This window comes from Pollachius pollachius (genome assembly GCF_949987615.1).
Source record: "Pollachius pollachius genome assembly, chromosome: 12".
NCBI classification, from domain to species: Eukaryota; Metazoa; Chordata; class Actinopteri; order Gadiformes; family Gadidae; genus Pollachius; species Pollachius pollachius.
This window is the reverse complement of record NC_136945.1, coordinates 5234417-5259325: the sequence shown is the minus strand read 5'-3', so window position 1 is coordinate 5259325 and position 24909 is coordinate 5234417. Positions and strand designations below refer to the sequence as shown.

The following is a 24909-nucleotide window of genomic DNA, read 5'->3' as shown; positions in this document are numbered from 1 at the left end:
AATTGTGTTCCTCAGTTTTAGCAGGAGTTGTTTCTGTGAAATTGTTCAAGTTGTCTTACGAAAAAAAAGACGCATATTAAAGCGTATTTTGTATCCATTTATATTATAATTATATTTATAATCTGTAAGAGCTACACATTCAAAAAAAGACCCACCTTAAAATGAATGAACTGAATAGCCACAATTAATTTACAGTATCACATAGATTTATTATAAACTTCTTACAATTTTCAAAATCAGTACAATAGCCAGTCTGACTGCGGGCCTCCCGGGTGCAGAGCGATACAGGAGCATGCGTCGGGCACCTGTGGTGGGTATTTGGAGCTGTTTTCACTGAACAAAAGAGGTGAGGTGAAAGCTGTCAAAGGTCACTCATAAAAGGGGAACATGGTTTCCAGGCCTGTTTGAGGAGGTCACCGACAATAGTGTATTACGCACACACACATGCACACACACACACACACACACACACACACACACACAAACACACACACACACACACACACACACACACACACACACACACACACACACGCACACGCACACGCCCCCCCCCACACACACACGCACACGCCCACACACACACACACACACACACACACACACACACACACACACACACACACATAAACCCTTCCCAAGAGCGGTCTACGTAATATTAAAACAAACTAAAATATTCTAACATAATAATAATAACACATTTTACATGAAGAAAAAAAAAGCTGTGGGTTGAAAGCAACCATGGAAGCATCATTCATCTTCAATATGAACAACACCAGCTCTTAGCTTGGACAATTTGAGGGCCGCCTCAATAGCTTTGTTGGCTTGTTTACATTTGTTTATTCAAGGTTTCAATATTATTACAAGTGTATTAAGTCTAAGTCAAACAAAAGTCCATCAGTTGCAGAACAAAACTGATTTCATGTAGATAAAATCAGGAAGACAAAAACCTGGTAATCTGCAGAGCAATGTGCTGTGGTTGTCGTTTCTCTCTTCCTCTCTGTAATGAATGCAAAGGTGACCTGTCTGTCTTAGGAAGGCAACAGAGGGGAAGGCTGATTTCCACCTCATACTATCTGAGCCACACAGCCCCTGTCACTCACGCCTCTTTGCTTTTCACGTGCCCAAGTCTGTGTGTGTGTGTGTGTGTGTGTGTGTGTGTGTGCAGGGAGGGGGGGGGGGATTCAGGAAGCCCTCCACACAGAGACCAAAGGTCAGAGGGAAAGGAGAGAGCCACTAACTCTTTCATTTACACTACTGCCCGCCCCCCACTAAAAAATTTTAAACAAACAAGGGATGTAAATCAAAACATTGCACTAGACTGTGGCAGCAGATGACCATACTGTTCTCTGATTCACCACCTGAATTGTGGAGCTGTTCTTGTCTGTTCACGTAAGCATGTCTCATTAACAGTAAATAGGCCTACCAGATATTAGGTCGTAAAATAAAACATGCAGCCATCCTGCAGTATATTTAAAACGTATACACTTTGGTAATGGCTGTCTTTCACCATATGATTGGTGTATCAAATCTTATTGATTTTTTTGACTAATTTTAAGGGGGAACTTCAAATATAAAGTCTGACAAATGTTTGACCAATATATTTTCTTGCGTATTTACAAAGCTATAGGTCTCCTTATCTCAATTAAACCACTTTACGGCTCCTTCTGGAACACACCTCTGAGCAGTGTAACTTATTTGTCTAGATTTTGAAATAATAATAATATAAAATCATGATGTGGGTTAAATATTCATTGTAACCTATATTAGTGATTATCCCTGTCAGGTGATATATGATGAGACACAGATTTACAAAGTCAAATGGCTTTATTGATCCATAGTTGATGAAAAACAATTTAAATACAAAACAATTCTTGTCAATGCTGCAAATCCCTATTATTTCCTTCTTGCATATTTCTTCTTTTTATCATAGAAAGAACAGGAACCAATCCGTCCAGCAGAACCAGCGTCATAAAAAATTGACATTTAATCTCTAGATAATTATATTGAGTAGATAAGATTAATGTGAACAATTTTGACAAAACCTAAGCAATCAAGAATGCTAAAGACAAAAAGAAGAAGAAGAAAGGAATTCAAACAAAAAAAAGAAAGCCAAAATCAGAAGTCCTGCGTAAATAATAAATTGAGTATTTGCCAAGTTAAATCAATTTCAAGTATCTCCATTCAGATAGAATACAGGTAAGAGTATGATATATGGAATATAAAAAAGTCCCATACATGTCCCGCATGCATGCTTGGTGATTCTTCAGGTAGACGCATGATTCCTTTTTTCAATTGAACGATAAGAGTTGCAACTCGATCCACCTTATTATAATTATATTGTATGGTCTATAGATAAAGTCATAAATGCGTTATTTTTTTGTACAGCGTTTTATAGGCAACCGTTTACAGGGGGCGCCTAGGGAAAATAGGCCAGGGCTGCAAAAAGTTCACTCACATCAAATACTCGGGCGAGGAAGGGTTGTCGCTGGTCGACCCCGTTTCGTGGTAGCCGTTCGCACAAGTCAGTTTCTCGCATTTTAGTTTATAGGCGTCCCTCTCGCGGGCCAATCGATTGAGTTCGTGCTTCAGCTGCTCCACTTGCGAGGCCAGGCTGGTCTTCTCGTGCTCCAGGACGTGTTTCTGCTGAACACGCTTGAAGCGGCACGACTGGGCATACCCTCTGTTTTTCAGGGTCCGACGCTTTTGCTTGAGACGCATGACCTCGTCTTTGGTCATCCCTCGGATGTGTCTGTTCAGCTCCCTGACGGACATGGACACTAGTTGATCGTCCGAGAACTGCATGTCGCCGTTGGACCTTCTGTCGTGGCGACTGCTGCTGTGGTGGAGGTGGTGCGCGCCCAGGACCATGTCCTGGGACTCTGGCGAATGGGGAGCCGAGCTCTCGACGTCCTCCCCCGGATAGTGGCACTGTGTGTTAGCCAACCCTTGCATCTCGGCGTGGCCCACCAGGGCGTCCGGCTGACGGAGGTGTCCGGGGTAATGCGGGACGTGCTCGTTCATTTGTCCGTACCCCTCGAATTCAGCGGGGAAGGGGGGCTGGTGGCTGTGGGGCGCAGATGGATTGGCCTGCACCGTTGTGCCAATGAGGGCGTCCATGGCGTCCTCGGGTGTCAGACCAAAAGACTGAGGATACATTTGCTGAGAGTAACCTCCGTTGTTAGACATCCAAAACTGTTCACCGCCCGGGTTGTTCCTCTGCTCGTTGGGGTTGAGGTTGGGCGACGAGGGGACCGAATTGGAAGGTGTGCTGCCCGGAGTGGTGGAGGCAGATTCTGGTCTTTGAAGTTGATTGCACGGTCCAATAAATGAACGATCCCCCCCATGCATTGTCTCCTTCTTGACGCCGAACTTCATCGAACTAACGGCTAAGTCGAATTCGCTGACAAAATCCATCGGGGTTTTCTGAAGTCCCAAATGCAAATGCGCATCGGCTGACATATTCATTGCAAGCTTGCTTTTTTTTCCGCCCGGAGTTCCGAATACCCACAGTTCTGTAATGCAGTAAACACGCAATGCTTTAGAATGAAGTTCCAAAAACGATATATCGCAATATGTCTACAAATAAAAAAAAACATGCGTAAGAGGTTCCACCTTACCAACTAGTGGGTCATCTGTACTGTAAGCGATGGGCTTTTCGGGGGGTAAAGTTAGTCCACGGAAATCTCAAAGAGCACAATCGTGCGCGTGCTACCTCTGCCTTTTCGCGTGAAGCGCACTTTCTTCATAAAGCTGCATTGACGTGACGTCAGGCGTTGTAGACTACACCTCCGAGCTCTTCTCCAATGAGACCACGCACAGGGCATTTGCATAAAAGCTGATGCGAGAGTATTTTCAGACCCTTAACATGTGATGGTGAGAATATCGACTTAATCCCAGTCGAACCCCATAGGCTGGTCGGCTGCCATAATCCTTTGTCGATATTCGTGGTTTTAGCCTTTGGCATATCGAAGCCTTAGCCTATGTTATATTATCTTTGTGCAATTTAATCAGTCGATGTTGTTTGCTGTACACTTTTGTTGCATGTATCCGTCTCAAAACGTCAAATGTGATCCCAATAGCCTAATTTGCTTGTTTGTATACAGTAGCCTACATATTTTTCTGCTTTACCACAACCTCATAGCCCGGCATTGACTATGCCTACTAGGCTCGTTCACAATGACTTAGGTAGCTGAATTTGCTTGTCTGACCTTCTTAAAAATCCCACGTGTAAAAGAGTCTTAATTTATGCATTAGTCTGTAATTTTTACTTCCTTAAATATGTGAAAAACAATTCGCTAACACGTGTAGGTTCCTTTGTGATTGCGCAAAAAAGGACCACTACTGACACCCTGTGGTGTTGACCATAACTGTTTCTGTGAAACAAAGGGCTTACACAAATGGGCTAAAATATTTCCCAATATTCACCTCCCTATCATTCCCTTACCCCCTCCCCTGCCTCCATAGCCTACCCTCCCCCAGATCCTTTCAGCTCTAACTCGCTGTATACACAACAAATTTCTCCCACATGACAGTTTCAATGACTATTTGGTAAACATAGCTGGCCATAAAGAGAAGCAAAGAGACATGGATCATGTAAGCAGTAATAGGAGAAAAACCATGGTTCGACTACACAAGGCTGAGGTGATGATTGCTGGAGAGCAACTCAGGTATGGGGCGAAGGAAGAAGAACAAATTGCATGACCCTAAGTTAGGCATTACTTTGTGTATCTACATATTACCAATATCTGAATATGGCTTGCTGAGGACGATCCAGGTTTGATCCTCTTCTGGGTGACTGAGGTGTCCAGGTTAATGGTCAAAGTCGTTGCTGACGGTCTTTCTCAAATTCAAGGTTGAGGCTCCACGATTGCAAGCTCATTAAGGAACGGCGGTACCATTTGCGCACGTACCCCAACTGCTTTGTGGCCCAAGAGCTCACAGACTGGCTTGTGGTTCACAAGGAGGCACCGGATCGTGCCACAGCAATCTGTCTCATGCAGCATCTTATGGACCATGACATTGTTCACCATGGTAAGCAGGAAGCACCCAGGTGATTCCTTGCTCAAGGTTACACTCATAGGAAATGGCCTTTAGGCCTCGCTGATAAGTAAAAAAAAATGCAAACACTGTAATTCAATGGAACAGAATAAAGCAATGTCAATTTGAAGGCTCATTGGGATTGTGTTTCTAATTTTCTCAGTGTGTGACAAGCGACCTGTGTTCAAGGATGCAAAACTTCTCTACCGTTTCCGCAAAGATGACGGCACGTTTCCCTTCAATAAAGAAGTGAAGGTCTTTATGCTGGGACAAAGATTGTATGAACAGTAAGAGCAGCTTCATTTGGCCAAGCAATCACTTTATTTGAAAGCAAAAATGCTTACGTTAAGACATTCCCCCGCGGATTCTGAAGGGAGAGTAAAGCTGCACACTTCTGTGCAAATGTAGTGTTGAAAATGTTTAATGGATTGGTCTTAAAATTGGATTGTATACTTGCTTATTGTGCAAAATGTCCTCTGAAATAGACGATTATTTGTATCTTTCCAAATGTAAAGCGATTTGCGTTCTTTAATGAAAGCCTTGGAATTATGTATGTGTGTGTTTGGTTCCACAGCCTTATTGTAGCTAAGGACTCGGTCTTGCAGCAGAGAGAGAAGCACGGTGTTATATATCAGCGCTGCTTTCCTGGCTGCGATCTGATTGACTGGCTCCTTCAGAATGCTGAAGTGGAAAGCCGGAAACAAGGAGTGGAACTGTGCCGAGCTTTGCAAGAACATGGCATTGTCCAACATGGTAAGACCAGCTCATTACAGGAACATGGCATAGGTTAACATTTTATAACTAGGTCATTAAATGGACATGCCAGCAGTCTACATGTTATGGCAAGGTCATCACAGGAACATGGCATAGGTTAAAATGTTATGACCAGGTCATCACAGGAACATGGCATAGGTTAAAATGTTATAACGAGGTCATTACAGGGACATGGCCTAGGATAAAATGTTATGACTAGGTCATTACAGGAACATGGCATAGGTTAACATGTTATGACCAGGTCATTACAGGAACAAGGCATAGGTTAACATGTTATGAGCAGGTCATTACAGGAACAAGGCATAGGTTAACATGTTATGAGCAGGTCATTACAGGAACAAGGCATAGGTTAAATGTCGGGATTTTTAGATGACCACTCTTATTATCCCATAATAACTATGAGTTAGTAATGTGTTTAAAGGGGAGTCATTTAGAACAGAGGGAAACAGCTTGTCCACTCCCTGATGAATACCATTAGGCCTCAAATGTGACGTGGTTTTCCTTTGTTCCCTTGCCCTCTCTCCCTCCCTCTCACCCCCAGTGTTAAAGAAACACAACTTTTTCGACAGTGGATTACTCTATCAGTTCAGCATCAACTTCCGCAGGCGCCGGCGCCTATCGGAACTGTTACATGACAATGAGCAAGACAATGAAGAAGGGCCGTCTGTGCCCACATTAGAGGACGTTCAGCCCGACAGTCCGTTTGTCCTGCATAAAACACACCAAGAAGACTACACCGGTTTCAATTCTGGTAAAATAAAGGATTTTGCATACTGATGAAACATGTTGAGAAATAATTGATGTGTGAAGTAAAATATTAAATAGTTTGTTTGATTTTCACTAAGGTAATGATGGGAAACAGGTTATTTCCGGGCCCAGAGGGAACTTGAGTGGGCTTCAGTTTCTTGCCTCTGGATTTTGCCCCTTTGCCAATCTCTCCACAACCCCACCAGGGAGATATAATCCAAAATCAGGAAAGTATCTCACAGCTTCATATATTTCCTGCATATATACTCCAAACCTTGATGTTGATAATAAAATGGTTCCTATTTGTTTTTGAAGTGCTGAGAAGAAACTTGACCTGCGAAGAGTTATTGTCACCTGGCGCACCATTCAGTAAAAGAGTGTTAACGGTAAGAGGTTAGTATTTAATGTGAAGGGTAATTACATTACTAGCAAGGAGTTAATTCAACAACACTTAATTATGAATTGGCATGGCATTGACAGTTGCAAATACATTACTTTGGAACATTTGTCAGAAATAGAAGATCATACAGGCTACTAATCATTAGATCAGCCTCATATTAACTGTCACAGCAGATAGCCTTTACATCCTGTTGACACAAATGACTTTCCTGTGTGTAGCTCTCTTAGACTCAAATCAAACGTGCTTGAATTCCAGAAAACAGAGTAAAATGACAAAAGTCAGTATTTTGCTAAACTTTCAACCTACAGTGCATTCATCACTCATTTAAATTGAGGTTATTCCACGCTGACTTTTCTATACATTCATTTCAAGGTGATTGGGGATGCATTGGGCTGGGGCTTTGTTGTCAGAGGCATGGCCCCCTGTTATGTCCAGGCTGTCGACCCTGGGAGTCCAGCAGCAGCAAGTGGAGTTAAGGTTGTCCTACTTTACTATGTGATAAACATCCATGCCATTAAGTGGGCCATTCATTAAGGCAATATTTGATGTATTTTATCTTCTTATATTTTATCGTATATATTTGTAAATGTTATCCTTTTTTGGGTTTGTTGCAAGATTCGACAGTTTATCTGTCAGGTGAATGGAGAGTGTGTACTCAACCTGGATTATCGGACGGTATCTCGGCTAGTGATGACAGGACCGCGTACTGTTGTGTTGGAAGTTATGGAGCCCCTGGAGTGAAAACATCTGCAATAAATATTCAATGTTTTGTATCTACCATTTAGATAGCTGAACGCGAACCCTTAATTGTACTACTCTTCAACGTGAGCAAAAGGCCTAATGTTACTGTTTCATTTCAAAACGCAATCAATCATATTTAGACACTTTTATGTCTTTTTATTCAATGGCGTACAACAAATGTATGAATACAATTATTAATTTGATGGATTAAATGCATGGCCATTTACTGTCTTGCATGAAATGTTATATTATTTTCAAGATACACAATAAATTCGTTTGGTTGCCACTTCTCCACCACCTCCTGGCTCCATCCTATGACTTCCGTCTTTTTGTCGGCGCCATTTTGGATTGAGTGTTATCTTGGCTGAAATAGATACGGTGAGGCTAGCGGCTCTGCTCGCTCACCACTACGGCCAAGTCAGCAAAACAATTCAAAGAGCGCCGATGAGTTTCTTCTGATTCACACTTTACGGCTAATCGAATATCCAGTATGTCGTTCTAATGAATGGTGCACTACTCTGTCCTTCTTTCGACCCTATAGCTTGCTAGAAACAGTAACGTACAACAAATGGGATCGCTAGCTGGTTAGCTTGCACACTAGCAGAGCATCACACAGCACCGGCTGCGAGTGCGATCATCATCATTATTCACCTGAGTCCGTCCAGCCTGGCCCAGCTCAAAACTCTGTTGGACCAGTTCATACGCTAGGTAAGCTTTGCATTCCTCCGAGCTGTGTGTACGTAAAGTGTCTGTTTTATCAAGCGGGGTTATTTGGTTAGTGAAGGGGAGAGTGGACTTGTGACTGGGGCTAGGTAACTTTGGGGCACGCAGCCAAGCCGCCACGAGCGAATCAAGCATCTAGCGTTAATGTTAGCGAAAATCATCTCCAGGGTAAATAGCAGGATATCAGATGCTGTGATTTAAGTAAGTGGTTAATTGGGTCGATTTTAACCCTCCGTTTAGATCATCCCCATTCGTCGTCAAACACAATCTACTGTTATATAAAAACGTAGGGCCCCGCTAACGATGGAAACCTTTAACCTAGCCAAACGTCCATTTGTCCACTAAAATGATTACTATCTGCCAATGGGTGCTTCCCATATTCTTGCTCATTACTCATTTGTAAAATAGATACATTCTATCATATTATTTACTGTTGTTCAGCGTCACGTTGACAACATATAAAGCATATAAAAAGACCATCGTTAATTGTTGTTTTTGTGATTGTTCTTGCATAGCCACTAACCCTTGTTCTGAATGTTTTATACACGTATATATTTTTGTTTTCGCTTTTGCTTTCAACAGACATGTATCAGCTCCCTGTGAACAACCTTACCAGGATTCGGAGAGCCAGGAGGCAGGTGAAGAAAGCCCTTGGTGACATTGGGCTAGAATACTGTAAAGAGGCGGCGGAGGTGAGTGTGCATTTATCCCACTTTTCATTTGGATAAGTAGCTCGGAAGTTCCTATTCAATTAAAGAAACAAAGAAAATACGTTCTTATTTGAATACAATTAGACAACATATTTTATCCTTTTGCAAATTACTACCTTGAGTTCTTTCAAAAGTTTCATAGTTAATTTCAATTCGTAGTTATTTCTAGGTATACTTAATTTAATAATTTGACCGTGTTCCCTTTAAACCTTGGACTGGTGCTTTCAAAAGTCTGAATACTGCATGGCTACTTATCACAAAATAAATCAAGTCTTGACTGTGACTAATGTCCCTTTCTTCTCACTATGCAGGAGTTCAAGGAGTTTTGCCCTAATGAGCAATATGTCAAAGGAACTCTTTGCCTTGAGATTTCCTCATGGGACCCATCATACTCCAAAACACAGGTAGGTTAAATGCTGCTTTGTAATTGTTTGTTGCAGTCACAGCTGTTTATTCTCTGGTCTTTTAAAAGTATTGTATGTTTTTGCTTTATGCCTTTCAGGAATATCGATCCAAGCCATTTTGCTGCACAGAGTGTCCATTTTCTTCCAAATACTACTCAGGCTACAAGAACCACTTTCGCAATGTACACAGGCAGAATTTTGAGAACAGCATCCTGCTTAACTGTCCATACTGCACCTTCACTGCGAGCAAGAGAACGATGGAGACTCACGTCAAAATATTCCACATACCCAGTTCAACTCGGCAGAACTACGGGACCATCCAGGGCGCTGCGGTGGCCCAGAAGGAGAAAGTATGGCCAGACAAAGCCAAACAGGGAGACAATGTGGAGAAAGCGATGTACTTTTGCAAAAAATGCACTTACCGGGACCCTCTATATAACATTGTAAGACGACACATTTACAGGGAACATTTTCAGCATGTGGTCTCCCCCTATCTTGGCATGGTTTCTGAGTCATCAGTCAAAAATGGTGCAAATTCTGTCAATGGCAACAACATCCTATGTAAGCGCTGCCAGTTTTCCACACGAAGCTACGAGGCATTAGTGCAGCATGTGGTTGAGTACCACGAGCGCATTGGCTCTCAAGTAACAAGCATGATTGGGCATGCCAATGTTATGGTTTCCAGGTCTCAAGCCTTCCCTGGAATGTCCCAGAAACCCTCCATAGTGACATCCGCGGGCCGTAGCTTAACATCTGAGCAAATAGGCCACATGATGCGTGGCAACTTAAAACAGGGTCCCTCACTTCTTAAAAATCAATCTTCCATTGCTGGACATCCGGGGCGTGTCTCAATTCCTGGAAGTAGCGCCTTGGCTGAAAGCACATCTTCTGCTGTGAACACATCCCAAACACAGAAGTGGAAGATATGCACTGTATGCAATGAGCTTTTTCCAGAAAATCTCTATAGTGCTCATTTTGAAAAGGCACATAAAGCAAAGAAAGTTTGGGCGATGGCCAAATACATAATGAAGATCCACAACTTCACCAGCAAGTGCTTGCTTTGCAATCGATATCTGCCCAGTGATACATTGCTTAACCACATGTTAATCCACGGGCTCACCTGCCCTCAGTGCCATTCTGCTTTCCACAATGTTGAGAAGATGATTGAGCATGTCAAGCAGGTTCACCCAGACGACTATGTTGGGCCTACGGCTACATCCCCGTTAACCTTTGACCTCACCATCAAACAAGACAAGTCGAACAACATACAGCTTGTTGTAATCACATTTAACATGAAGGAGTCCATCAATGGTCAGGATCCAACTGCATCTGCTCAGAGCAGCAGTCCCCCTTTGGTTAAAGTAACCGTTCCTAAGGTGATGGACAGGAAAGGAGAGGCACATGCTAGAAATCCAACGGCTCTAACTGACAAGAGTGAGGTGGGTAAGACCCTCTGCCCGCTGTGTTTCACCATCCTTAAGGGCCCCATCGTCCATGCCCTCGCCCAGCATCTACGGGAGCGACACCAAGTGCTCCAGACGATGCACCCGGTGGAGAAAAAGATGACGTACAAATGCATACACTGCCTTGGGGTGTACACAAGCAACATGGTGGCCTCCACGATCACCTTGCATCTTGTGCAGTGCAGGGCAGTGGGCCGGTCCCATGCAGGCCAGGGCATGAAGTCTGCCCTGACTCTGAACTCCTCTGGTGCCGGGTTCCTGAAGAGAAGGCTACCCACTCCGACCACATCAGACCCCAAGAGGTTCAAACTAAACGATTCGAAGACGACCTCTGCTGCACCCGGGCCCCGGGATGATGCAGATCTTGTGCTGGATCCTAGAAGTTACGAACATAAGACGTATGAGGCCCGTAAAGCCTTCCTCACAGCCTACTTCAACAAGCGCCCTTACCTTTCTCTCAAAGAAGAGGAGAAGCTGTCTGCTAGTCTATGGCTCTGGAAATCAGACATTGCCAGTCACTTTTTAAACAAGCGGCGTGTGTGTGAGAGCGACTGTGAGTCAAAGAAATCTTCTGTGCTGCTTGGCTTTGACATGCAGGCCCTCAAGAAAATAAAGCATGACATGACATTCGAGGAAATCAAACTGGCTGGTACCTCACGCAGACCCGGAGGCCTCAAGTCCGGCACCCCATCCATGCACCAAAACAAACAATGTGAGGCGATTAACTGTACACTAAAGCTCAGTACATATACAGAGACCATATCCATTGACTCGGACAGTGAACCAGAAATCGAGGAGGGTGTAGTTGAGAATGTCGACGACGACATTCCCAGTGAGGACGTCCAAGAGGTAACGAAAGAAATCCAGAGCACTACAGATGGGACTTCCAGAGGGGAGACAAACAATTTGAACGATGGGAAAGCAAATACTTTGGTAGCACTGTGTTAGTGTCCGTGCTCTGAAGTGTGCCTTGATTCAGTCCTTTGAATTTCTGTGAGGATGGTTGGTGGAGAAAGATTTCAACAATAGCAACATTCAGAATTCAGATATTTGGGCTAATGGCATGGTACATGAAAATACTGTAACAACTAATACTGACCTTCATACCAGTATTGAGAGAGAAATCAAGCTATATTATTGTGCAAAAAATTGTATGGCTTCTGTAAGTGGCATAATTTGTGACATTGTAAATAATTTAGGCATTGTACTTTGTTAGACTATACATATGTTCACTGTTGCTCATTAGTTCACTGATTTATGAAACAATTTTTCCCACTTTGATATTCTTTTTTGTCATTGTGAAATGTAACTGTATTGACATTTCACTCATAGAAAATGTAGGATATGCTAATTGTCTATGTACACGTTTAAATAAATAAGCTTATTTCCTAAAAATCCCTGATTTCCATCTTTATTTTTTTACTTTGCAAACAATAGATTTAGGGCTTCAAATATTTGTGCTTAGTGATATATAGTTGAGTTTATTCAGCCCATGGACAGCATGAGTATTTGAAATGTTACATTGCATGTTCGGATATTAACAATGTTACCCCCTGACATTTAGTAATATATCGCTTGTTACCCCATAACGTTTTGAAGTTGATAGCTTTTTGTTGTTTCTGAATTAACTTCCGGCTCTGGGAAACCACCTATTGGTAAAAAAATTCTCAAGGAGGGACATCCGCCTCGAGATTTGGCCAATAGCAACAGGCCAGTACTAACACGTCAAGGCCTATTTTCAGCTGTAAAATGTCGATATTTGTTTTGTAATTTGCAGAAATGCATTTTATAAAACCCTTTCGGTTTTGAATTGAGAAGAATTCACCACTGTAAGTATATAAATCAAACTTGGGCATGATCAATACTGCCATGGTTACAGTATTTTAATAGTTTTCCATACGTTTCTAATGTAGCAATCTAACTCTAAATCTAGACAGGATCTTCAGCTAAATTCATTACGAATAACCCGAACCGAGTTGTCAGCTTTAGTATGTTTGCCGATCCAGACTTTACGTGTTTTAAATGGATATCCTAATATTGATTTGGTTGCAGTGTATAGCGCAGGGCCATGGTAGCTACGTAGGGAAGCTAATACTCTGGTACGGTATGCTTATCACTGGGCGGCGATGAAATAACGTACCTTTTCCCAGTGAAATGACTGTGGACTGGTGCCACACACTAACTGTACATCGGATGCTATCACATGTGTTTTTGTGGCGCAGTCGTTTCAATTACATTGAATCCAGGGGAAAGATAAACGCGTCATTAACAATGGATTTAGCAACTTTGTTTGCAGTCAGTTGTCGGAATGGACTTTATTGCCAAAGCATTTTTTCATACTAGGTATTCCTCTCCATAATGGTAAGAATAGGCCTTGACCTTTTCTCATACGCACAGGATGGGGACGTGTGACTATTGCAGGCTTATTGATCAAAATGGTATGCACCATATTCAATGGAGTTATAATGGCATAATCAACGGCATCAATTTAAATTGTAGGCTCATTTCATGGACATTTTACATATGGCTGGCTTTTAAGGTTTCACCACAAACAATGGCTTTTCAACAAATAAATAACCTTTTTCGTTCCTTGATGTTACAGTCTCCATGTATTCATGTCTTCGCAGGCCAACAGCACCGGTTGCCAACGACAGAAAGCCAATCAAAGTGAAGAGATCCAATTTTAGCTATAGAGCTGACGGTCAGCTTGAGCAGAAGCACCCAACCATGAAGTCTGACTAGGCGGGCGATAAGCATTGACACAAGCATGTCGATCAGTAACAGAGAACTGGTGTTCTTCTTCCTAAGCCATAAACTGTCTCAGAGAAATTACAGGCCTATTCCCTTCCAGCCCGAGGGGCCAGGTGAGGAGACTGATGAGGACAAGTCCAACAGGATTGGTAATAATGGGTTACGGTTGAACGACGGTAACGGCAATGGCCAGTTGGCGCCACCACCTACTCCACAAGGCACGGAGGCTGTGAGGGCAGCGCTTCTAGAATCGGTGGAAGAGTTTGAGTTGCGCTACACGCTGGCCTTCAGTGACCTGTCGTCCCAGCTGCCCATCACCCCCGTCACGGCCTACGGTAGCTTCGAAAGCGTGATGGATGAGGTGTTCAGGGACAGCATCAACTGGGGGCGCATAGTGGGCCTGTTTGCCTTCGGGGGGGCCCTCTGCGTGGAGTGTGTGGAGAAGGAGATGAGCCACATGGTGCCCCGCGTGGCAGAGTGGATGACCAGGTACCTGGACGAACACATTGGCCCCTGGATCCAGAGCCACGGAGGATGGGTGAGCAGCCAGCGGCCCGAGGACAGCCTCTTATATATTTATGTATTTATGTTATTGGGGCTGTAATTGTCTTCTTATCTGGCCTTATTTACATTTCCAGGAACACTTTGCTGCGGTGTTTGGCGGCGATGCGGCAGCGGGAGCGAGGCGTACCCGGGACAGTGGGAGGACATGGGTGCTGGTGGGCGTGGTGCTGCTGACTGGGGTGCTGCTCGGGGCTCTGCTCGCCAAGAAACGTGTCTAGAGTACGGATGAGTCAGCACGTGTTTACTCCCTCCCCCCCCCCCCAGCACATACTGTACAACACTAAATGATATTAATAAAAAAATGGTTAATGTTTACAAAGGCCCAGTTTGCTTGTGCACTGACAGTCTTGATTGGCTATGGCAGTTTTTCCATATGTAGCTTGTGAGCTGTTATACTCCGTACCAAGCCTGTGCTGTGTTCCTTCTACCTACAGCAAAGCTTTTATCTTTTGTTTTGTATAAAGTTACACATTTGAGACCGGAGAGGTTTGAAATACATCCGATAAGCTAAGAGTGAAACGGGACAGAGACTTGCCTGTTGTGTTTATTTTTTTGCCTTTGTGTATTCTCTTAAGGACCAGTTTTCATTATTTCCAAACTGACAGAAGATATTATAGAATATATTTCATTTTCTATTTTGTAACACCTAATTATTTCTTTTTTTTTTTGCTGTACAGGAGTTATGGCATGCTTCAAAAAAATAAATATATTTATGTTTTGTTTATGCTTTGTTATGGTGTATTTATTTCTATGTCTGTACGTCTTTTTCTTTGAAGGAAAGAATTACACACAAAATGTTCATAATTTCCAATCCACAATATTGGGTATTGGGATGTCTTGCTTTACATTGTTGTCGTTTTGAAGATGCTTTTATCCTAACTGAGCTCAATGATGATGACATACAATTAAAATGTAACAAAGTTAATTCCAAGTTCTAAAACAAACATGTAAGTTTATCTAAACATCATAGACAAATCTAAAGAAACATTTTTCTAAAGGAGGGAGAGGGAGAGGTACATGCATGGCACTATGGCCCTGCTGGTAGAGAGAGACCGTAGCTAGGGCCCTCCTGGTGAAGGGAGACCGTAGCTAGGGCCCTCCTGGTACAGGGAGACCGTTGCTAGGGCCCTCCTGGTGAAGGGAGACCGTAGCTAGGGCCCTCCTGGTGAAGGGAGACCGTAGCTAGGGCCCTCCTGGTGAAGGGAGACCGTAGCTAGGGCCCTCCTGGTACAGGGAGACCGTTGCTAGGGCCCTCCTGGTGAAGGGAGACCGTAGCTATGGCCCACCTGGTGAAGGGAGACCGTTGCTAGGGCCCTCCTGGTGAAGGGAGACCGTAGCTAGGGCCCTCCTGGTGAAGGGAGACCGTAGCTAGGGCCCTCCTTGTACAGCTGGACCGTAGCTAGGGCCCTCCTGGTACAGGGAGACCGTAGCTAGGGCCCTCCTGGTAAAGGGAGACCGTAGCTAGGGTCCTCCTGGTGAAGGGAGACCGTAGCTAGGGCCCTCCTGGTAAAGGGAGACCGTAGCTAGGGCCCTCCTGGTGCAGGGAGACCGTAGCTAGGGCCCTTCTGGTGAAGGGAGACCGTATCTAGGGCCCTCCTGGTGAAGGGAGACCGTAGCTAGGGCCCTCCTGGTGAAGAGAGACCTTAGCTAGGGCCCTCCTGGTGAAGGGAGACCGTAGCTAGGGCCCTCCTGGTGAAGGGAGACCGTAGCTAGGGCCCTCCTGGTAAAGGGAGACCCTAGCTAGGGCCCTCCTGGTGCAGGGAGACCGTAGCTAGGGCCCTCCTGGTGAAGGGAGACCGTAGCTAGGGCCCTCCTGGTGAAGGGAGACCGTAGCTAGGGCCCTCCTGGTGTAGGAAGACCTTAGCTAGGGCCCTCCTGGTGAAGGGAGACCGTAGCTAGGGCCCTCCTGGTACAGCTGGACCGTAGCTAGGGCCCTCCTGGTAAAGGGAGACCGTAGATAGGGCCCTCCTGGTGAAGGGAGACCGTAGCTAGGGCCCTCCTGGTAAAGGGAGACCGTAGATAGGGCCCCCCTGGTACAAGTTGACAATATGGTCCTACAGTTTGACTGTAGCTGGGCTGCGAGCTGCTAGGGGACCTGCTACTGTGGTCTGTCAGGGCAGCAACTGGGCAGATTTAATTTAGATAAGACACAAACACACACCCTTGTGAAAGCTTTGGGCCCCTGGTGGGCCCCAGGGCATGTGCTTTGTTGACCTGGTGATTGGTCATGGGTACAGGACTATATCTCAACCAGGGGGACATTTGTGTGATAGAGTTGCAGTCTTATGTTTTGCCTCTGGATGGAGCCTTTGTTACACACCTAAAATGGCTTCAGCTGCCCAACAATAGAGATTATACAGCATCTCAATCTGATCTCTATATAGTTGCAGTTGAGAAGGAAACTATTAAAGGGATTTAAAGGGGAGATAAATTAAATATAGATCATCTATGAGGGATTTAGGGAATAATTTGACTTAAATTTAAGATCTTGATTTATTGAAAAGAGGATATTCACATAGGGTTGCTGGTTTAGGACAAGAAATAATCCTCAGAAGTAACAACGACAAAGTCAGAAAAACAGTTATAGCCATAAACTTAAAAGTGACATCCCTCAACTTGAAGGGACAACTGTGAATGCAACCCCCACCATAAAAAAAACAAGAAAACAAGAGAGGAGGCGTCCAACGGATGGGTTTGTGAGGGAGCAGGAGCGAGCATGTGGTTGGTAATCTTTCCCTGTCATTTGTTGCCATTTCCCCAGAGCCTAGCTGGCAGTAACAAAAGATAAAGCATGCCAAGGAAACAAGAATAAACTACCTAACTTCTTAAGAATGAAAATGAGATCATGTCAACCCATATCCTATTCTTCAAGACGAGACCCTAGGATCTTTGCACTTTGACTTATAATATATGATTATATTAACCATTATCTATGTTGTAAATAATAATTTTGTCATCGTCACAGATATCCTTCCAGGAAGTTTGTTTCTTTCATTTGATATTATAGCATTATAAAAGATGATGATGCAGTAGTACGTCAAATATAAAGTGTAACTGCAATATTTAGGTCAAAAATGGAACGGAATGACACATAATCACTGTGTTCCATGACCGAATGTTCACAGAAAGTGCATACTGCCATGCTGCAGAAATGGAAGCCAGAATCCCTCTTCACATAAGTGTATACACCGGCCCTGTGAAGGATCGTAGCTCAACTGATTAAGCCAAACCTTGATACAAAGATGTTGTTGAAAGAATATTGTCACCTCTTGATATGCTAGCATGAATAGACACTCTAACAAGTATAAAGGATATCTAAGGACAAATAAAAATAAGTTTAATTGTGTTCAACGCCTTAAAAAGTGGATGCCCCAGCCATTTTTAAAAATGTATTCAAGCAAAATAATAAAGAGCAGCACTTGACCATTAAGTATCAGAATGGACAATGGTTAATCTTAATGAACCAAGGTGTAATTTCTATCTGTTAACCTGTTTATCAACCAGGAATAATACCTTAGGACCTACCAGGTGGTTTTATTCTTCCTCGATTGGCACTGAAATGTGATCTAATGTTTGTTTTTTCCAAACGGCTTCAGAAACAGAACTGGGCTCTATCACGTGGATCTAGAATGGTTCCTACATGGCTTTTAACCTATCAAGTGATCATTTGAATAGCTGTTGTGCTTTTTTCAACTGTAGCCTGGGAAGCCAGGTCACCCTGAGCCTACCAGACTATGGGCAGGGTGGTGGGGCAGGCGTGGTGAAGGACAGGCTACCTCCTCTCATGTGTGGTTCTCTGGTGTCAGTGTAACTGCCAGGGAGCTCGTGAGCGCTCGTATGAGCATCAGGTGGATGGCTTGTGGTCTGTGCCTCAGTGATAAGTTATCAGCCCTCCACCAGTCCCACGTGATACTCCCCAACCCTCCCCAGCTCATTAAAGATGAACATGCTCACCCCAGCGTTTCCAATAGTTCTGCTTTTCAGCACCACATATTTTTCATCTTTGGTTAACGATGCCTTTTTCATTCTTTCACTTTTTTTTTTTGCCCATAAATTCTCTTATCTGAAGTCCTTACCTCCCAGCAATCATTGTTGTGGATGGGTGGTTAGAAAGAGGAAGTGTCATTTTTCAGTTTTATCTAGTCAAGTCTTGGTGAACGTAGAAAGATTGAAGATACTATCTCAGCCTTTGACTGACTATTCATTCACAGTTTCAGTATGCCTGAAATATAGTGGAATATAGGTCCGTTCCCCAGAAATATAGGTCTGTTGACAGTTTGCTAAATTTGTTTGATAATGCACAAGCAAATGTATAATAATTATCTTGCAATAATCCCTGTTCTTTCAAGGTTTTGCTGACCTTATTACAACTATCAACAAGTATCACTCACCACGTTTTATGATGGAATTCAACGCCAGTTCAGGCTATAGACCTTGGAGCACGAGGCTAGTGTGTAACACCACGTTACAAAGTCTCTGTTTCTATATGAGGGTTTGTGTGGTCTTTTTGTTTCAGTTTGTAAACATTTTTTAAACAATCATATTGAAGTGGATTTTGAATATGGAACTGAGCTAAAGTGGTTTGGCTGTACGGTAATGTCGCCTCAAATTTGCATTTGTGGTGGAGCTGATAAAGCGCACTGTCATGCAGACTTTACAAAGACAGCTTTATATAATGGACACAGAGTGACGGTAATAAGTAACAAATGCCCAGTGCTTGTTTTAATTTGACTGAATTGACTCAAACCAATAAACCATAAACAAACAAATACCAGACAATACACATGCTTTAATATCTGCAAAATCTGACTACGCCTACGTTCTACATATTCTGCAATATAAAAAATACAGGTGTAAAACTGAACAAAAATAACAACATTGTTGTCATGAATACACAATTCTGTTTGTATTTACAGCTGGAATTATCCTTTTGACCATTGTGCAGGAGCCCCTGAACCAGATGGGAAAAACATTGTATTGACTTTATAACAAAACCTGACATACTCCTTCTAATATGCCCCAACTTGGCCTGAAATACAGTGAAAAACAAATAGAAAATAAAACAACCTTCTATTCTAGTGCACAACTGTGGACACATACATACATACAAAACAGCCAGACAGAAATCCTATGTATCAATCACCAGCCTTGCTGCGACACGCAGGTGTGACCACACCCTAGCTAAGTCACACATCCAGCCCTCACACGGGCACCATGCCAGCGCTGGGGTAGTGCGCGTAGGACATGGGGGCGGAGGAGTGCAGGCCGTGGGGAGCTGTGGGGATCAGGTGGGCCGCGTGGCCGTAGGACAGCATGGCGCCGGGCCCCAGGGAGAAGGGCCCGCAGTTGTCCTCCAGCGGCTGCATCAGGTCTGGGTACGATGCCACCTGGCCCGGGTTCTTCTTGCTCTTCTTGTTCTTGTTGGACACCTTGCGGTTGCGCGTCTGGATGCCGTCCTTCTTCATGGTGAGCGGCCGGTTGACCTGTAGGATGGGGAGGGGGGGGGGGGGGGGGGGAGAGCCGGCGTTGGGTTCACGGTCGTACATTAGCCGACCGTACGCAGGGCGGCGTGCGCCGAGCGGCGTGCGCCGAGCGGCGTGTTGTCTGTGCGGTGACTCACGTCGTGCAGCTTGAAGTAGAGTCCGCAGGCGTTGCACACGGGCTCCCCGTGGGCGTTGCGCCGCCATAGCGTGGTGGTGCTGGTGTGACAGTTGGCACACAGTGTACCGGCTCGCTTGCTAACGATCTGGAACATAGTAATACAAACACAGGTCTCAGTGTGTTACCTTTACCGTGGCTCTATCAGAGTACCAACAACAACAACAACAACAACAACAACAACAACAACAACAAAAAGCATCTGTGTCATACCAGTCGCTTCTTGGGGCGGATCAGAGGTCTGTTCTGGCCATTCATCTTATGGTACAGTCCGCAGGCGTTACACAGGTAGTGGCCTGTACCATCCCGGCGCCATAGGGGGGTGGCGGTGGCTCCACAGTTGACGCACTCCCGGGCCTCTGTTTGAAATCAGAGAAACACGTTGATTAGTCAACGTGTTCTAACAGGATGAGTCGCGCCCTTTATGATGGGTTATCCCACCATGGCTGCACTAAACATGACAATGCAGAACACTGCAATACGGATGATGATGGTGGTGGTGATGAGGTTGAGGATGAGGATGCTGATTCTTTTGCGCGTGGTCACCTGGCGGGGATAGCCTCATCTTGTTGCGGAGCTTGGGGGAGTAGGAGCCGGGGCCCATCCAGCCTCCAGGGCTGCAGTAGAGGGCGGCGGCGCTGTAGTCCGGCGTGGAGCCCATGTACGAGCCGTAGGGGTTCAGCATGTGGGGGTGGGAGTTGGGAGACGGGCTGTACATGCCCCCCGCCACGGAGGTCAGGTTGAGGAAGCTGCTGCCGGCGGCGGCGCCCCCCGGCGGGCTGAGCCTCTCCGCCTTCAGGGCCTCCTGGAGCCCCGAGGGGCTCTCCTTGCCGTCCCTGCCCGTGGACATGTAGCCGTCCCTGGGGGAGGCGTAGGAGGACGCGGCGGTGGTGGTGGTGGAGATGGGGGTATAGGGGGAGGTGGGGGTGGGCTGGAGGAGGGGGGTCTTGGACAGGGGGCTGTTGCTCCAGCTGGGGGTGGGGGGGTTGTAGGGGGAGCCCATGGAGTGATTGGCCGGTCCTTCCACCCACTGGAGGTTGCTCTGCAGAGACGGCGACATGTACAGCTGTCGAACTGCCGGGACGTGAGGAGAGAGGAAGAGTGCATGTTAGGGCTCGGGATTCTATGCAACCAAGAGAGTGGAGATCTGAATGCTTAGCCAGTGAGGGACACAGTGCGACCAATAGGGGGACTCTGACCCGTGCTGTTCCTGTAGGCGGACGGGCCTCGGCTGTGGGTGGGGTTGGAGAAGTAGGAGGGCAGCCCGCTGTAGTCCACCTCTGGGTTGGAGAAGAAGGCGTCCCCCTCCTCCATCGAGGACAGGAGCCCCGTGTCCGAGCTGAAGACCCCCAGGGAGTCTGAGCTGAGCAGGGCCGGCGACGCCCAGTGGGACTGCTCCGAGGAATCCTCCATGCTCGCTGCGGAGAAGAGCGACCGGTGGGCAGATCAGTTCTAAGTTAGTCCTAGAGACCTACGCGGATGGTTTTTGTGTATACATATATACATATTTATACGTCACAGGGGTTTGGAGTGACAAGGGAGAGTCCAACACGACGACCATCACTAGGTTATCTACTACACTACCTGCGTATTACGGGGGTCCGGAACCATGTTATAACCTCTGAGGTGAGCCGTACGTACAACGAGGTCAGGTGAGTTGTGTTCTAGGACAGCAGTGGGAAGCTACACAATTAGCCACCAGTTCCAATTGTATGCCTGCGTTTCGGAGGCTTCAGGTGATGCTGAGGGGCTAATTGTGGATGCGCTATTATCCCTTTATTCAACCACTAAAGTTCTCAGGGACAGTGTAAACAGCAATATTCTTCAAACTTCCCTTTCCGGTATCCTTATTGGACTGGGGCTATGTCTAACAATAATGAGTGTACATGGCAGTGGTGTATTAAGTACTCTAAAGTCATAATTGGGTCAAAGTACAAATATCTTAGTTGAAAGTGAAAGTGTGAAAAAGTATCCTAAAAAGTACGAGATGAAGTATGTAATTTTTCATTAAAAATATATAGATATAAAATGAAGGTATATCAAAGCAAAATGAAAAGGATAAAAAAAGCGAATATATGTTGGTAAACATTTGCAGTAACTATGGTTTAAGGAGTTGTCTTCGGTAGGATAAGGAGGCTGTGTTCATGCTGCTTTCTTCACAGCTTACGGACAGTCCGCTGCCTTGGACTAATAGTACCTTTTTTGTTTTTACTGAGGTAAATGTGAAAGTTGTTATATAGATGTATAAAAACTGAAGTAAAGTAAAGATACTCCAAATAAGGACTTAAGTACGATACTATAAAAAAAAGTCTGTTTGGTTAAATAAATATAAATCTCTGTTAATATGTTCTAAAATAATTAATTGTAATGTATAATTTTGCATTTGCCTATTTATTTTTTACAGTAGATACAACTGACTACCAGAGATGTTATGTGTAAAAAAAGGGACATGATATCACGAGATTTTACGACACCCTTGAATACTCAGATTGTTGATATTGCTATTAGTATATGATAATGAAAAATATGTGATATACTATATTCAGCTCCAGTGATTGAGTCTTAAAACAACCCTTATCTCATGAGATTAAGAGAAATCACACAACAACAATGATTTCGAAATTAGAACTAGGAAAGGACCGAATATGAGCTCATGAATTCATATAATTCATATCATATGAATTCATACAATTCACATGATATTTTATTACTTTTTTTGTATTATATTTTTATATTGCTATTTTGAAAAGCATACATTTCCATCCACACTTTAATATTGTAGAAAAAAAAGTTTTTTTCATTTAGTTTTTGCTTTTATTTTTTTATCCCAATCTGTTCTGTTGAATAAAATAATTAGAACGTGGTCGTCGTAGCAGTAGCTATAACAAGTAGAAGCATAAAGCAGCTCCTCAAATAACTCTTCAGGTGATAAAGCAACCTTTGGTGTGACATTTATTTTTTTCTCACAAATAACAACAACCAACTGATCTCAGTGAAGATCAAAAGCGATAACACAAATCTGAGTGAATAGATAGAGAGCCGCGGCAAAGGCCCACCGCAAGACGACAGCCCACTGGACCCTACCTGAAGAGTAGATGAAGAGGTGGTGTGAACCGGTGGGTCTCCAGGTGAAAGATGGCTCAGTCACTGGCTCAAGATGTCAGAGTGGATGGACAGCAGAATAACTGGTGCCTACTTAAACCGCCTGACAACCACAGAAGTTTAAGGCTTCTAGACACGGGCTGTGGGAGGGGTCGGGGACAACATGTCTAAAGAGACACACCTCTCCGCTCCAAACAGAACAAGAAGGGTACGCACTATACACATGTAGAAGCAAATTTGGTCCTATTGTGGACTTTATATGCAATATTCAAACAGTTGTAACAGTATTAAGTTAACGGAGAAGTGGAGGAACAGCCACCTCAGAGCTGAATTGTTTGCCTATCTAATTAGGCAAGTTAATTACTCAATCATTCAAACTGGTGATCCGTCCCACATAGACATCCACAGACCATAAACATCAACACCCCTAGTGTCTATTCTGGAGAGAGCTATAACCACGCCACCATCACAGAATTGGATCAAACCAACCCGTGTTGGCTCGTTTTTTCACCGCTCACATTTTAAACTGAAGTCCTGTAAGAGCAGGATTGGATATCTTCTAATAATCTGTATGCGACGGGAATAGGGAAAAGACACTGTGAGCACAATTGAGCCAAGTGGATTGTCAGGCGGCAGGACAGAGCCCTTTGTATGGGAATAACCATTTAGCCACTGATAAGGCCTCACCAGAGCAATGAACAGCAATTTGAACAAAGCAAATATGAAATGCAAATAAAACTTTTTCTTTTTTGATCCTTCAACGCTTACTGTGTTGGACAGTAATGCAAATACAGCACGGCCTGACCGATTGCAGAAGGATATACAGAAGAGGTCCGGGATATAAGTTTGACTGTGTCCTATCGATTTGATAGTCAAAGCAGCTCGCCGACTCCCCTTCACCACCGCCATCAACCCCTTAAACCTGCTCTCTTTGTCCGCTTTGTTCTCTTCAGGCAAATTAGGAGAGAGTTAGGACACCTTCACTTTTCTAAGGAATAACATTTTACTGTATGTTCATGTTAATGGGTTTGAGTCCTCTGTTTTGGCTCACCGACCCTACACATACACAGGGTGATGAGCGACATCGTCCCCCAGACTGACCTCTGAACCCGTTTACTGGTTCAGAACCATCCCTTAACTATCCGTCTATCTCGTCTAGAGAAAGGTGGCTGGAGAGGAGAAGTTTCTTAAGGAAGACTAGAAGAGATGGGCAGAAACAGAGAGAGGGAAGGAGAGATATGATAGGAGAGGAAGAGCGGGACAGAGAGAGAGGGTAGGGGAGAGAGGGAGAGAGAGAGAGAGAGAAAGAGAGAGAGGGAACGGGAGAGAGAGAGAGAGGGAGAGAGAGAAAGAGAGGAGGAGAGCAAGAGAGAGAACACAAGAGAGTGAGAGTGAGAGAAAGAGAGGGAGAGAGGGAGGGAGAGGGGGAAAGAGAACCCAAGAGAGTGAGAGAGAGAGACAGTTGTAACAGTATTGAGAGAGGGCTAGATAGAACACAAGAGTGAGAGCGAGAGAGATAGAGAAGGAGAGGAAGAGAGAGACAGAGAGGGGGAGAGAGACAGCAAGAGAGAGGGTGAGAGAGAGAGAGAGAGAGGGGGAGAGCGAGGGAGACAACCTCCTCTCTGCGTGCTGTGCTCGTAGGCAGCTGGGCAGCAGGGATGTGGCTGCTGGTGCTGTCTGAGGGAGCTGCTCTGCCCTGATAAGACGTTATCAAGATGGAAGGAGGCGGAGTGCAGGAATGACAGGCCGCTGTCAGACTGCAGTGCTGAGGCACCGGACATTGCAGCACCACTGTGTGTGCGTGTGTGTGCGCGTGTGTGGCCACAGCGTGC

The 24909-nt window shown here is 44.7% G+C and overlaps 5 protein-coding genes across 5 annotated transcripts; 3 read left to right on the top strand and 2 right to left on the bottom strand.

Annotated features, from left to right (window-relative positions):
- Positions 1–1814: 1814 nt before the first annotated feature.
- mafbb (v-maf avian musculoaponeurotic fibrosarcoma oncogene homolog Bb) lies at positions 1815–3716 on the bottom strand. Its single transcript, XM_079748386.1, has 2 exons — positions 3621–3716; positions 1815–3515 (listed from the first exon to the last, which is right to left on the bottom strand). Exon 2 carries the CDS (start codon positions 3466–3468, stop codon positions 2455–2457), a length of 1014 nt encoding a protein of 337 aa, XP_079604512.1. The 5' UTR covers positions 3469–3515; positions 3621–3716; the 3' UTR covers positions 1815–2454.
- An 840-nt stretch (positions 3717–4556) lies between these two features.
- On the top strand, positions 4557–7979 carry LOC307084142 (DEP domain-containing mTOR-interacting protein). Its single transcript, XM_079748381.1, has 9 exons — positions 4557–4670; positions 4856–5034; positions 5204–5327; positions 5615–5793; positions 6356–6565; positions 6660–6788; positions 6877–6947; positions 7334–7438; positions 7577–7979. Exons 1-9 carry the CDS (start codon positions 4588–4590, stop codon positions 7700–7702), a joined length of 1206 nt encoding a protein of 401 aa, XP_079604507.1. The 5' UTR covers positions 4557–4587; the 3' UTR covers positions 7703–7979.
- A 100-nt stretch (positions 7980–8079) lies between these two features.
- adnpa (activity-dependent neuroprotector homeobox a) lies at positions 8080–12373 on the top strand. Its single transcript, XM_079748368.1, has 4 exons — positions 8080–8410; positions 9008–9117; positions 9447–9539; positions 9638–12373. Exons 2-4 carry the CDS (start codon positions 9010–9012, stop codon positions 11948–11950), a joined length of 2514 nt encoding a protein of 837 aa, XP_079604494.1. The 5' UTR covers positions 8080–8410; positions 9008–9009; the 3' UTR covers positions 11951–12373.
- A 321-nt stretch (positions 12374–12694) lies between these two features.
- LOC307084150 (bcl-2-like protein 1) lies at positions 12695–15032 on the top strand. Its single transcript, XM_079748391.1, has 3 exons — positions 12695–12831; positions 13630–14291; positions 14392–15032. Exons 2-3 carry the CDS (start codon positions 13770–13772, stop codon positions 14533–14535), a joined length of 666 nt encoding a protein of 221 aa, XP_079604517.1. The 5' UTR covers positions 12695–12831; positions 13630–13769; the 3' UTR covers positions 14536–15032.
- A 4007-nt stretch (positions 15033–19039) lies between these two features.
- gata1a (GATA binding protein 1a) lies at positions 19040–23192 on the bottom strand. Its single transcript, XM_079748380.1, has 6 exons — positions 23060–23192; positions 21175–21393; positions 20522–21049; positions 20189–20334; positions 19938–20063; positions 19040–19800 (listed from the first exon to the last, which is right to left on the bottom strand). The coding sequence occupies exons 2-6, from the start codon at positions 21386–21388 to the stop codon at positions 19519–19521; spliced, it is 1296 nt and encodes a 431-aa protein (XP_079604506.1). The 5' UTR covers positions 21389–21393; positions 23060–23192; the 3' UTR covers positions 19040–19518.
- Positions 23193–24909: the final 1717 nt, after the last annotated feature.